The sequence below is a fragment of the Cololabis saira genome, chromosome 11 (genome assembly GCF_033807715.1).
Source record: "Cololabis saira isolate AMF1-May2022 chromosome 11, fColSai1.1, whole genome shotgun sequence".
Lineage (NCBI taxonomy): Eukaryota > Metazoa > Chordata > Actinopteri > Beloniformes > Belonidae > Cololabis > Cololabis saira.
The window spans coordinates 19,455,012-19,468,778 of record NC_084597.1 but is presented as its reverse complement, the minus strand read 5'-3'; the positions used below and the strand labels follow the sequence as shown (position 1 = coordinate 19,468,778).

General features: G+C 44.3%; 1 protein-coding gene across 1 annotated transcript; it reads right to left on the bottom strand.

Moving 5' to 3' along the window:
• Window positions 1–4,597: 4,597 nt before the first annotated feature.
• Window positions 4,598–13,209, bottom strand: bhmt (betaine-homocysteine methyltransferase). The gene is made up of 8 exons (XM_061733332.1): window positions 13,084–13,209; window positions 12,812–12,944; window positions 11,824–11,936; window positions 9,473–9,664; window positions 8,013–8,160; window positions 6,454–6,636; window positions 6,142–6,370; window positions 4,598–5,085 (listed from the first exon to the last, which is right to left on the bottom strand). The coding sequence occupies exons 1-8, from the start codon at window positions 13,105–13,107 to the stop codon at window positions 4,905–4,907; spliced, it is 1,203 nt and encodes a 400-aa protein (XP_061589316.1). The 5' UTR covers window positions 13,108–13,209; the 3' UTR covers window positions 4,598–4,904.
• Window positions 13,210–13,767: the final 558 nt, after the last annotated feature.

Genomic DNA, 13,767 nt, shown 5'->3' with positions numbered 1-13,767 from the left:
CTGTTCCGGTGGGGGCCCTGGACGCACCTCTTCCTGTTCCCGAGGTGGTCCTGGACGCATCCCAGCCTGTTCCCCCCTTCTGGGGAACACGCCTGGCTCGAGGCGGGCCCGGGGGTTCTCAGCCCCAGGGGAAGCGACGGCGCCAGCGCCAGCCCCAGCCTGTTCCTGCTCCAGCGGTGGTCCTGGACGCATCGCCCCCTGTTCCTGCTCCAGCGGTGGTCCTGGACGCATCGCCCCCTGTTCCTGCTCCAGCGGTGGTCCTGGACGCATCGCTCCCTGTTCCTGCTCCAGCGGTGGTCCTGGACGCATCGCTCCCTGTTCCTGCTCTAGCGGTGGTCCTGGACGCATCGACCCCTGTTCCTGCTCCAGCTCCGAGGACCCGTGCCCCCCCTCAGCCAGCTCCGAGGACCCGTGCCCCCCCTCAGCCAGCTCCGAGGACCCGTGCCCCCCCTCAGCCAGCTCCTAGGACCCGTGCCCCCCCTCAGCCAGCTCCGAGGACCCGTGCCCCCCCTCAGCCAGCTCCGAGGACCCGTGCTTCCCCCCAGCCAGCTCCGAGGACCCGTGCTTCCCCCCAGCCAGCTCCGAGGACCCGTGTTCCCCCCCAGCCCGCCCTGGATGTGGACTGTGGGGACATCTGGGATCTGTCCCTTGAGGGGGGGCCAGCGCCCCGGACCCGGGTACCCCCGCAGCCGGCACCTCGGACCCGGGTACCCCCGCAGCCGGCACCTCGGACCCGGGTACCCCCGCAGCCGGCACCTCGGACCCGGGTACCCCCGCAGCCGGCACCTCGGACCCGGGCACCCCCGCAGCCAGCGCCACGGACCCGGGTCCCCACTCGGGCAGCTCCGGGGATCCTCTGCCCCCCGACGCCGGCTCCCCGCATCCTGTCTGCTCCTGTTCCGGTTCCCCGCATCCTGTCTGCTCCTGTTCCGGTTCCCCGCATCCTGTCTGCTCCTGTTCCGGTTCCCCGCATCCTGTCTGCTCCTGTTCCGGTTCCCCGCATCCTGTCTGCTCCTGTTCCGGTTCCCCGCATCCTGTCTGCTCCTGTTCCGGTTCCCCGCATCCTGTCTGTTCCTGTTCCGGTTCCCCGCATCCTGTCTGCTCCTGTTCCGGTTCCCCGCATCCTGTCTGCTCCTGTTCCGGTTCCCCGCATCCTGTCTGCTCCTGTTCCGGTTCCCCGCATCCTGTCTGCTCCTGTTCCGGTTCCCCGCATCCTGTCTGCTCCTGTTCCGGTTCCCCGCATCCTGTCTGCTCCTGTTCCGGTTCCCCGCATCCTGTCTGCTCCTGTTCCGGTTCCCCGCATCCTGTCTGCTCCTGTTCCGGTTCCCCGCATCCTGTCTGCTCCTGTTCCGGTTCCCCGCATCCTGTCTGCTCCTGTTCCGGTTCCCCGCCTCCTGTCAATCCCGACTCCGGCTCCCCGCCTCCTGTCAGCCCCGACTCCGGATCCTGAGGCGGTCCCGCAGCCCTCTGTTCCTGAGGCGGTCCCGCAGCCCTCTGTTCCTGAGGCGGTCCCGCAGCCCTCTGTGCCTGAGGCGGTCCCGCAGCCCTCTGTGCCTGAGGCGGTCCCGCAGCCCTCTGTGCCTGAGGCGGTCCCGCAGCCCTCTGTGCCTGAGGCGGTCCCGCAGCCCTCTGTGCCTGAGGCGGTCCCGCAGCCCTCTGTTCCTGAGGCGGTCCCGCAGCCCTCTGTTCCTGAGGCGGTCCCGCAGCCCTCGGTTCCTGAGGCGGTCCCGCAGCCCTCGGTTCCTGAGGCGGTCCCGCAGCCCTCGGTTCCTGAGGCGGTCCCGCAGCCCTCGGTTCCTGAGGCGGTCCCGCAGCCCTCGGTTCCTGAGGCGGTCCCAGAGCCCCGTCAGGTTCCCGAGCCCCGTCAGGTTCCCGAGCCACGCCAAGAATCCCCGTCACGCCCCCCGCCAAGACCCAGGCCTAGGCCTCGGGGACGCCCCCCCGAGCGGTCTCGCTGGTCTGCCCGGTCCCGAGGTCGGCCCCCGGAACTTTGGCCGTGTGTGGCCTGGGCCCTCCTCCAGGCCCCCTCCGCCCACCCTGGGTTAGGACTCTGGGGACATCTGGGATCTGTCCCTTGAGGGGGGGGTACTGTCAGGGTTTGACACTTCCCCCCAGTGTTTGTAACTTTCAGTTCTGTCTTGCCCCGCCTGTGTCCCATCTGCCCTGATTGTGTCCACACCTGTGTCTCGTCTTGTCTCGTTATCCCCTCAGTATATCTTGTCTTGTCATTCCTTGGTTCCCTGTCGGTCCGTACTGGTTCTTCCCTCCATGTCTCCTCGTCGGTTTTCCCTGTTCCTGGTTTTTGTTTATCCTGCTCTGCAGCGCCTTGTGTTTTGCCTTTTTTGGATTAAATCCTTTTGTTTTTGAGAACTCCTGCCTCTGGCCTCCCTCTCTCTCCCTGCACTTGGGTCCTTTAAAAACCATACCACAACAATCAGTGGAATAGGCTACTGTAATTTTGTATTGGGCATTACTGTATTGACATGTAAATACAGTAAACTCCATGTAATTCAGCACATACTGTTAGATTACACACCTGTTCTCTCTGCGGAAAGTTTGAATAATTGAGGACACAGTTGTTCTGCCAACATTTGGCTGCACCCTTCTCCCCCCTTCAGCCATAGTCAGCCCATGATTCAAAACATGGTCTACAAGTGTTGCTCTGATTTCATCAGGAACACGCATGTGTCCGCCTCTTCTGCCTCTTCCTCTTCCTACTCCTCCACCACGCAGCCTCACCCCTCTTCCTCTCCTTCTTCTTGGCTGTTGTCCTTCCATTGTCAGACATTGTAACTTTCTATTGTGCTCTGGTTACCTATATACTCCCCAGTAGATTGTTCATGAGATGCTCCCTTGAGCTCATTCAGAAAACTGTCGATCATTGGTTGATCAACTCTTTTCATTAGAGAAAGTCTAGATTCACCTGGGAGGAATTTACCAATTTAGATCATATTTACAGACAAATGTCTTATGGAAATGTATATATGCTTGACATGTTATGATGGCTTGGTAAATCATTTTGCATGTGAAGACTTATATGATGAACTATAGCCTAAATGTTTTGGGGAAAGAGACTATTTGATAGATTCCTATAACAAAGCATTTTGATTAGCATGACAAAAGCAATTGATAATGTACGAAAAAACTGAGAATTGTACACAATCATTTGCATGGATGGACAAAAGCATTTGCAATTTGTTCAATGCAATGAGAAACTGCCTTTTTCATCTGCACAAATGGCATGATGATGTGAAAACTGAACAAGAACTTTTGAGAATTTCAATTCTGATGTGAGAAATGTACCAAACCAATTGAGAAAAACTGTAATAGGCGGAGCCTGTCAAGTCGAAGCAGTCTGCTGTCTCGGTCTGAATGAAGCAGTGAAGCGCTTCAAACGTCACCAGTGACGTAACACGGCCCCGCCCACTTCTTCACCACAACGCCCCCGTTGAGCTTGATGTTGCTTCGAGGCATCGGTGGAGGCATCGCTACTGTATTCTCTCCACCTGTCAACTCAACACTTAATTAGAATCCTGCAAATCAGATTATATTGACAATTGAAACAACAACAACACAGATGTATAATAAGCTGCTACAGTCACTCACTCATGGTGCGCCAGCAACCAGAACATCACCTGTGAAAACTATCGCAACTGGAAGACCAAACAACAATAAAAAAAATCCCCGGCAAAACTTCACATATAAAACACATAAAACACAGTAAGTGAAGGAAACCTCCAAAGGAATATGGCATCCCATGAGTCCCTGCGCCATCCCACCTGACAGTGCTTCAGCATGGACAGCTGCCACTACAATAACATGTCGCTTATATATAATATATGTGGTAGTTACACAATTAAAGTGATTGAGATTAATAACTAAACACTTCTCATAGCAAACAAAGGATTAAGTAGACAAACATATTAAATTAGATGTTTGATTTATGGATCCCCTGTCCTTGCTGGAAACCACGTTGAACTGACTGAAATTCCCATCATATAGTGCGGATTGAATGTGAATGTTATTGGCTTATGAGTAAATTGTCAACCTCTCTTCGTACAGTCTATGAAAAAATAAAATAAAACTGTGGTTTCTTTAATATCGAGAAAAATATCAAGTAATTTTAGGTATATAGTTGAAACGGAGTATAACAGACCATATTAACATGCTGACTTGCAGGCATCCTTTCAAAGCTTTAAAACCATGTCTCAATACCAATCCTGACCGCACGGGGGCAGTATAACACAAAAAAATTATCGTGTCAGCCCCTTTATGAGGCTGATAGCCAGTGTCTTAACAAAACAGCAGATTTAAAATTGAGTCAGATCGGTTGATTTAAAAAAAATATCTTGCTATTTTAAAATGCAAACCTTACATACAGCAATTTTAATTCTCAACACACAATCTGAGTCAGCTGTATTTCATTTTTTCACTTTAAGTTGATAGTATTCAAAACAAAAAGGCTGATATGTATTATAATTAAAATTATCTCGCTTTGTTGATAAGTCACATGTAATTTGTGAGGATTTTATTTAGAGTTTTCCTCTGAAATTGTTTCTGAGGCCTTTCTAAAAAAAAAAAAACAATTACGCACACAGATGTTAAGTAAATTTTATTTTGTCCTTTACGGTTTCATAGACAAGGCACTTTTGGAGTGTTAAGGCATTAATTGTTTGCATTCACAGTAGATACAGTAATCTGACAAGCTTTAGAGATATGATGATTCAGCTGAGACGCACGTCTGGAAAGTACTTTGGAATATAGTCGGCATTTGACACCTTTGATACAGTAAAAATGGTCCTAAGAAAGACAAAGGAAAAATGTAATTCTTTATATTTTGGTAGGTAAAGTTGAGGGAACGGGGCCCTCTTTGTTTCTGGTCTTAATCAGAAACCTTAAAGGGCTCAGTGGCTTTGATCTGCCTTTTGGAAGAGGGCCTTCAGCTGATCCTGGCTGGTCGCCTCCTTCTGCTGCATCAGGTCGTTGTCGCCTTTGGTGACGCCCCAGCCGTCTGGTGTGGCCATGGAGGGGCAGAAAGGACGGCCAGATGCGGGCTTCAGCTTCTCCCAGTAGTCACGACGAGCCCTGCACGGAGAGATGAATTAAAGAGCACAATTTATACCCATTTACATTTTTATTTTGTGATATCCTAAAAGAGTTTTAGTGGCTTAATTGTCAAAACAAGGACTTTCCTGGGTTTGTGGCTCCATCAACCTTAATAGTTTTCAAAATGAACTACCAGAAAAAAATATAGTCTAAAAAGTCTTTTGTTTACAGATTATTTGTTGTTTCTTTGTGGTCTTTGGGGTTTTAAGCATGGGCGTCAATTGGGTATGGCAAGGTATGGCAGCCGCCACACCTTGGCTTCAAGGGAAAATGTAAATGTTTGTTTTTTAAATACATTTATGGAATTACTCTGTGTCTATTTGTATTGATTAATCTATTACTTAATACATATAGAATAACTACAAATGCAAATCAGAACAACATGATCGATTTCACTAGGTATTACTACACTGCAAAAACTCAAAATCTTAACAAGAATGTCTTATTTCTAGTTAAAATGTCTAATTTTTAATTAAAAAAAATCTCATTACATTTAAGACAAGATTCAAAAACAACTATTTTCACCTGTTTCAAGTAGATTTTCACTTAAAATAAGTGGAAAAATCTGCCAGTGGAACAACATTTTTTTGCTTGTAATGAGAAGATAAATCTTGTCCGACTGGCAGATTTTTCTACTTATTTCAAGTGAAAATTTACTTGAAACAGGTGAAAATGGTCAAATAAGTTATTTTTCTGGTGATGACTCTTGTTTTTAAGTGTAATGAGATTTTTTGACTTATAATTAGACATTTTTACTAGAAATAAGACAAATATTCCTGGTAAGATTTTGAGTTTTTGCAGTGAGCGAGACTGCATTTGAAAAAATTCCAATTTTCTTGACCACACAGATAAGCTCCATAGCAGACTTCTGTGATGAGTACTTGCTGGACGTGTTGATTGATACTCTAGTTAAATTCTGTGACTCGTAACCTTGCCATACCTTAGCTTCGACTGAATTGACGCCACTGGTTTTAAGTTTTACGTGCAGGGTTAGGGTTTGGAGGGCAAGTGAAAGGCAAATAAAGGAAGACCTACCGAGCTCTGACCCAAGGCTTGGTGTGCATCTCCAAGCCAATACCCCAGCTGCCATGCTTCTCAGAGCCGGTCGGCAGGGAGCCCCTCTCTGCCGCCAGCTCCTCGCACACGGCGCGGATGTGGTATGGTTCGAATCCGCAGCAGCCGCCAATGTAGCGAACGCCGGCGTTGTATGCGTCCCGGGCGTATTTCTGCATGTCCCATCTGCTCAGGATCCTGGGCTCCAAAGCTGTCGATCAGCAGACACCTTTATTTCATGTTCCACATCAGCATTTGCATTGAGAAATGAAAAGTAGAGTTTCAGATGCGTACCAAACGGGAACTCGGGCAGGTCGATGAATCCCTGGCGGTTGCAGTCAGGTGTATGGAAGGCCAGCGGCTGACACATGTAATGAGCCTTCAGGCCGGCCTTCTCCACTCCCTCCTTCATCATCTTCACAGTCTTCAAACAGGTTTCTGGGTCAAAGTGGCAGTTAATGCCCACAATCTGTGCCCCTATAAAGACAGAACAGAAAATGTTTTAAGGGGGTATGAAAAAAAAAAAACATTAAAACTCTTGCTACTGAAATAAACCTGACTTGTAATTACAATCGCAAATGCTAGGTGGCGTTGTGGATATATATATGTGGATATATATATATATATATATATATATATATATATATATATATATATATTAGAAATCGTGTTTGTTGCAGCCCATGTTGACCCGGCGATGCAGATAAAATCAACTTTACAACCTCCACAATGCTGGAGATTGAGAGACAGTTTAAAGCACAGCAAGAATACAGCAAAACTTGAAGCAAAACGTCATGAAATAACTAAGTGAGGACGACATCCTGTGTGAGATTTATAATGTAAGCAACAGGTCTCCATAAATGTGCAACATCAAAGTTGTCCAGCGATAATTCTAACTCTAATAATTATTTCTGGCATTATCATGATATATTGTTTCATATTATTATATTAAGTTATGAAATCTAATGGGATGTTAAATTATAGTATTATATTGTTATATATAATAGTATGGTGATATAATTCAGTTATATGTTATAATATTTTATAAAAATTATGTTATATTATGATATTACTATATTTATTATGCTATATTTATAAGATATCATGCTACACCACTCTATATGATAATTATTTATTTGTTTACTCTCGAATTAATATTCTCAATTTATGTACCTATTTTCATCATCTTATTTACACTCACACACGGCACGCACACACACACACACACACACACACACACACACACACACACACACACACACACACACACACACACAGATGTTGTCTTTTGTCGTTGTTTGCACTGTACGTTAATAAATAAATAAAAAAAATAAAAAAAAGTTGTCCAGCGATTTAAATATTTAATAGGAGAGCAAAGTGTCAAAGATGTCATTGGAGATCATTTCTTCTGAACTGGTTTGGACTGGTCTGTAGACCAACATGACCCAAAAGGAACAAGTGTGAAATTACAGACGTTCCAGTTCGATGTGTTGCCTTCAAGGTGTTGGTGCAACACAGTCGCCTGGATCTTTCACGTGCCGTTTAATGAACCCGGTAAACTGGTTTTAAGCGTTCAGTTCACACCAGTTTGATTGATGCTCACATCTTAAAGCGGCACACCTTAAACAAAGTGACATGATGGCCAGTGTGATCTCCAGTTTGACTGAGCTTCTCGCCCTCAGAGAGATTTGATGGTCGGAGTGTGTAATGATCCTATAGCTTTCCTTTTTCAGATGTGCATTTCAAAGTTTTCAATCAGTTTTCCAGAGCCAGAGTCAGGATAAGTCATGTCCTAGGCCTTCTACAACTCTAACAACATGATACGGTAGTTAAATCATGAGAGCTTATTGTACCAGCTTTGACAAGTTTGACAGCACAGTCTCCGGGGGTGACCCCGTTCAGGTCTCCCTCTGGTCCGATACACAAAGTTGCAGCCACAGGCTTTCCGGTGGTCTTCAGAACCTGAATCGCCCACTCGGCCTCCTCCACGTGCTCAAAGTACTGCAGGAAGACAAATGAAATAAGTCAACAATTAAAACACAAACCCTCTCAAAAATATGTGTTATTACCTCCTCAGCAACAAACAGCAGTGAGATAAAGATAGCAAAGGATTCAGTTTTAAGAAAGGGACATTTTTCTCAAACTTTAACAGGAATCAAACACAGACACAGCATAGCGATGTAATTAACTGGTTTCCGCTGCCTCTTGTGGGCAAAAGGGTCAACTGCCATAGCTGGTTTAGGATTGGTCGGTTTACGAAACCTTGCAAATACAGCAAACCTTACCTGAAAGATACGACAGTAAAACTAAACCTGATGTGCTGGACACAAACAATTCCTGAGGAATTCCAGTTTTTGGTACCAAGTAAAGATCTAAGTTTTGAATTATTTTTGATGAAGACTGACAAGCTTTGTGCAGAGAATTAAAGAAGAAGGGGACGATCTGATGATGTTGATGAAGAATCCAGGATTTCTGAACGTAGACTCGTTGTCGTGTGTTTGGGATGAGCACAGTGTGGCCTGACAGCAAGCGCCCATACATGTTATATACTGTAAATTATATCATCTACTATGGATGCTGATGCTGTTACACAAAGTGTAACCGTGACAACCAGAGGGACCAGCAGCTATACCAGTTTTCCAAAGCCACAATCAGATTGCAAATCCAGATGTGCAGAAGAGTTTTCAAGGATGGAACACAGGATCAAAACAAAATAATTATTTTTATCTTTGTTTTCTCTCCCTTGATTGTCCTGAGGAATGAATTATCCATGGTCTACGATAAGAAGACTTTGGAGGATTGATGAGGATGCAGTGGGAATAGTGGGAATGCACAATGCAGTATTACATTTCAAGCACATTTGACACGGGAACCCCTCTCTCTAAGGATTTCAGATAACATTAATTGGAGGAGACCGTAAACAGAGCGGTGACAGCGATAGAGGACGGACTGGATACACACTTTTTACACACTGACATCTTTCAACTGTTGAAACTATTTAAATGGGTTACAACGTTTAAGTTCATTTACAATATTGCTGCTTTCAGAGTCTGACCACTTCCTCTATTCATTCAACGACTACAACCTCTCCATAGTTTTTAAACAGCATCTTTCAGGTCAGGGCAGTTTTATTGGATTTTACTAGCGTGGAGGAAGAGTCCTTCCAAAATATGTTGAAATGATGCCGTCAGTACAATGACCTGACATGAAGAAGAAATGACCCACTACTGCTTCTCAGCCACGGTGTGAGGAGTTCTGTACATGTATGTCAGATATTTAGTCTGTTAATTTTTTGAATCTTATTACTACATACCTCAGCAATCAAGAAGTCCACATCCTTCTTGATAAAGACGTCTATTTGCTTCTTGAAGATGGCCTTGACGTCATTCTCACTCTTGCAGCTGAGGTAAGAGGGCGTCTGCGACACCCCTCCCGCCACCATAGCATCGCCCTCATTGGCCACCTCCCTGGCCAGGTCACAAGCGGCCTCGTTTATCTGCTGCCCCTGCACCAGAAAAAGTGAAAAAAAAAAAAAAGGTTCAACTTTTTCAACAGCTTTTAAGGCTCCAGTTCATAGTTAACGGCAGCTGCAGTCATGCAGAGGAAAAGTAGACTAAAGTACATTGTGTTTAGGTAGTTCAAACCTTTTGAGTGTAGAAACAGCAGTGAATTCATCTGTTACACTTTAACACAACCTAGATTTGTGAATCTAAAGTTTAAATTCAAGTTAAGTCAGCAAAATAAACCTGAAAAAAAAGGAAAAATGACAGGAGTGGACTAAAGCTACATGAAAAACTCAGAACTCATTAAAAATGCACAGAGATTAGGGCTCTGTAAACTTTGCAAATTTGTAAACAAAGGATCAAACTTTGTGACTTCCTAATCCTACAAGTTTGCAAAAGAAAAGCTCAAATCCCATTTTTACAAACTTGCAAAGCTTCTCTTTTTTTATCCCTTAATCCCTTATTGAAATGGTTAAATGCCACAAACGTCACAAATCAAGAAGACAAAAACCACTAAACAAGTCAACATCGAATTACAGACATACGAAAACAAAATCACAGACATTATGGTCGTCCGCACACAGAACCACGTTGGAGAGGCCTAAACTGCCTTTGCTACTGTTATGGTGGGTTTTGTGTAGGTGCAACTTTGACAGATTTGCATATTACTTTATTTCAGGCAGCAAACTGAGTTTAAATGAGCAGGGTCCTGAACTGGACAACTCCCCTGTGATGTCAGCCATAGGTTTTAAGAAGTTTGGTTTTGAAGCCTCGGTTTTCCTCGCACCGCGTAGCGGCACGTTGCAAATGTTATAGTTCGCCATTTGGCATTTTAACTTAACTTATGCCAACGTTTGATGCTAATTAATATTACTTCGTCCTCATTTCAACTTTGCTCCCCAACTATCGGAAACAAGTGCTACCAGAGCTGAAACGAGGACTAGACTAGATGGTTCCTGGCGGTTTATCAGGCTGCTGATACCAGTATCACAGCCTGATATGCTCCCAGCTGACTTGGAAGGACCCTGTAAAGATCCACCGTGGCTCATCTCGTTGGAGCCGGTGGGGCTGCCAGCAAACATTGGCAACAAATCCTCCCATTTCTTTTAGCTGGTGAATTAAGAAATGACCACTTCATTTCCACCACCTTGGTAGACAAGTTTGTTGTTTATGTCATGTCGTCATGTTCCAAATGATACAAAACACTGTTTATAGTTGCATTTGAGCAGCCACAGCAATCGAATCGAAATGCACCCGTGCAAATCTGACTGCAATCACTTTTAAAACCATCTCTGTGTCTACTGTGAATCAAACTGGGAAAAATGTTTTTTTACTGTTCAGTGTGGATATGCCAAAAACTGGACTTGGACCGGCAGGCTGTTATTTCACAGTTTTGGTTTAGTGGTTAACTCAACACCCACATTTGAGCTCTCAACCAAACTAAAAGGTTTAACATTATATCTCCCCTTAAGTTACTGTTATGTTCATCTTTCTTTGCAGGGAGATGACCAGGGCCCTGAATGCCAACTACACACCTCCCTCCAGAGATGAAATGGCAAATCATTTTAACACTTTAACACAAACTTTTGTGTTTTTTTTTTTTAATGATTTAGTTTTTTGGTTGCAAACGGCTGATATGCACTGAATACATTAAAGATGCATTTTACCCTCAGTGCTGCTTGGACATGATACATGTGCAGAATGTGCACCACGGGATGCACTTTAATTTTTATTTATTCACAGTTTATTTCTCAGGGATGTTTATTATGATTGTAAGCAGCTGTTATTTGCTGAATGCACTTTTTTTCTTGATGTTTGCTGTAGTGTCTCTAGGCGTTGTGTGCATTATTTGTAGTAGCTTATGTGTAGTTTTCACTGTAGTTTATCTTAGGAATGTGCAATATCTTTAGTGAGAAACTGCAAATAATAATAATAATAATAATAAAACATTTTATCTATAGGTGCCTTTCAGTGCACTTACAATAAGTTACTGTTTTTAATCTTAATTGATGTCCTTGTGGGATGTATCCATTACTTTGGAGCATTTGCAATGTGTTTTTATGTATTTAACCATATCTCTTGAGGCTGAACTTGCAGCGTGGGGAGTGGGCTTGGATGTCCCGTGTGCGTAACGCTGGATAGAGCTCCTGGCAATACTCACAGTGAAGCGCTGAGTGTTGCCTCTGTTCTCCAGTTTGTCGTCGCTTGCATAGAAAGTGAATGTCTGCATGACATTTGCGCCAGCCCTCAGGAACTCCCTGTGCAGCTGTCGCACTGCAACAAGGAGACGCTCTTTTCATGATCTGATCCGCCATCAGTGGCGTCAATTCAGTCGAAGCTAAGGTATGGCAAGGTTACGAGTCACATAATTCTACTAGAGTATCAATCAACATGCCCAGCAAATACTCATCACAGAAGTCTGCTATGGAGCTTATCTGTGTGGTCAAGAAAATTGGAACTTTTTCAAATGCAGTCTCACTCACTGCAAAAACTCAAAATCTTACCAGGAATATTTGTTTTATTTCTAGTTAAAATTTCTAATTTTTAGTCAAAAAATCTCATTACACTTAAAACAAGATTCATCACCAGAAAAATAACTTGTCATTTGACAATTTTCACCTGTTTCAAGTAAATTTTCACTTGAAATAAGTAGAAAAATCTGCCAGTGGAACAAGATTTATCTTCTCATTACAAGCAAAAAAATCTTGTTCCACTGGCAGATTTTTCTACTTATTTTAAGTGAAAATCTACTTGAAACAGGTGAAAATGGTTGTTTTTGAGTCTTGTCTTAAATGTAATGAGATTTTTTTTGACTAGAAATTAGACATTTTAACTAGAAATAAGACAAATATTCTTGTTAAGATTTTGAGTTTTTGCAGTGTATAATAACTAGTGAAATCGATCATGTTGTTCTGATTTGCATTTGTAGTTGTTCTATAGTAATAGAATAATCAATACAAATGGACACAGAGTAATTCCAATTCCATAAATTCCATAAATGTATTTAAAAAACAAACATTTACATTTTCCCTTGAAGCCAAGGTGTGGCGGCTGCCATACCTTGCCATACCCAATTGACGCCCCTGTCCGCCATCAAAATGGATTTATACAAGGAGAGAGAAATGGGGGGTGGGTGTAAAAGAGCATACCTGCTTCGGGGTATTCTGCAGCTGCCTCGGGTGTCCAGGGTCCTGCTTTGACATAGCCCCTCTTCTCCAGGGCGAAGACGAAGCCTCCGTCTCCGACAACGACCTCTCCCGCATCCAAGCGCTCCAGAAGGTTCTGCGTAAATTTGAGGCGCGCATCAGGCGTGTGGGCATACATTTCAATTCAGGCTCAAATGCAGCTGCTGGTCTTTAAACTTTGTCCATGCAAGAGAAGAAACAGACAAAAGTGAGTGAAGAGGCAACATCTTGCTTACCTTCTTCGCTCCAGCTGGTGCCATGATTTTGCAGAGTCACACTTTCCTCACTTCCACCGTTCCTCTGAGTTTGGAAAGAGACCCGTCAAGGCATCCATGCAGCTTTTATAGAGCAGGAGGGGAGCGGAGCCCCCTTGTCACTGGAGAAACCGCCTGCCTCCTTCCCTGTATAGCTCATCTTCCCTCCTCCCTTTTCTGCTCCACTGAAAAGTTGCGCAATGCAAACCATAGTTCGAGAATCCGCAAAAATCCTGCAGCTCTGGCTCTATTGATGCTGTGGCATTTTGTTTTGCGTCGTGGACAGGCTGGAAATCGATACAATGATGGAATGTGCGGTAGTTAGGAATGGGGATATGCTGAGATGTTAACTTTATTTTTGTTCTCAATTATGCACATCTGAGACTAAATATAACTTAACCTTTGTCTGTTGTTAGGGTCGCCACCGACCCGTTCTTAGGTTTTAAATTCATAAAACTACCACAAAAATGCGTTTATTGCATCAAGGCTTTTTGTCTTTGTCAGGAACCTTTATTTCAACAAAATAATATCCAACATTTTTTTTTCACTAAATTATAAAATGCTCTGGTTGAAATTGTTACCTTTTACTTACAATTTCCTTGAAGTAAATGGGTCGAAATTTACCCATAACACCATAGATGTTACTATAGTTAATACTATTAAAAT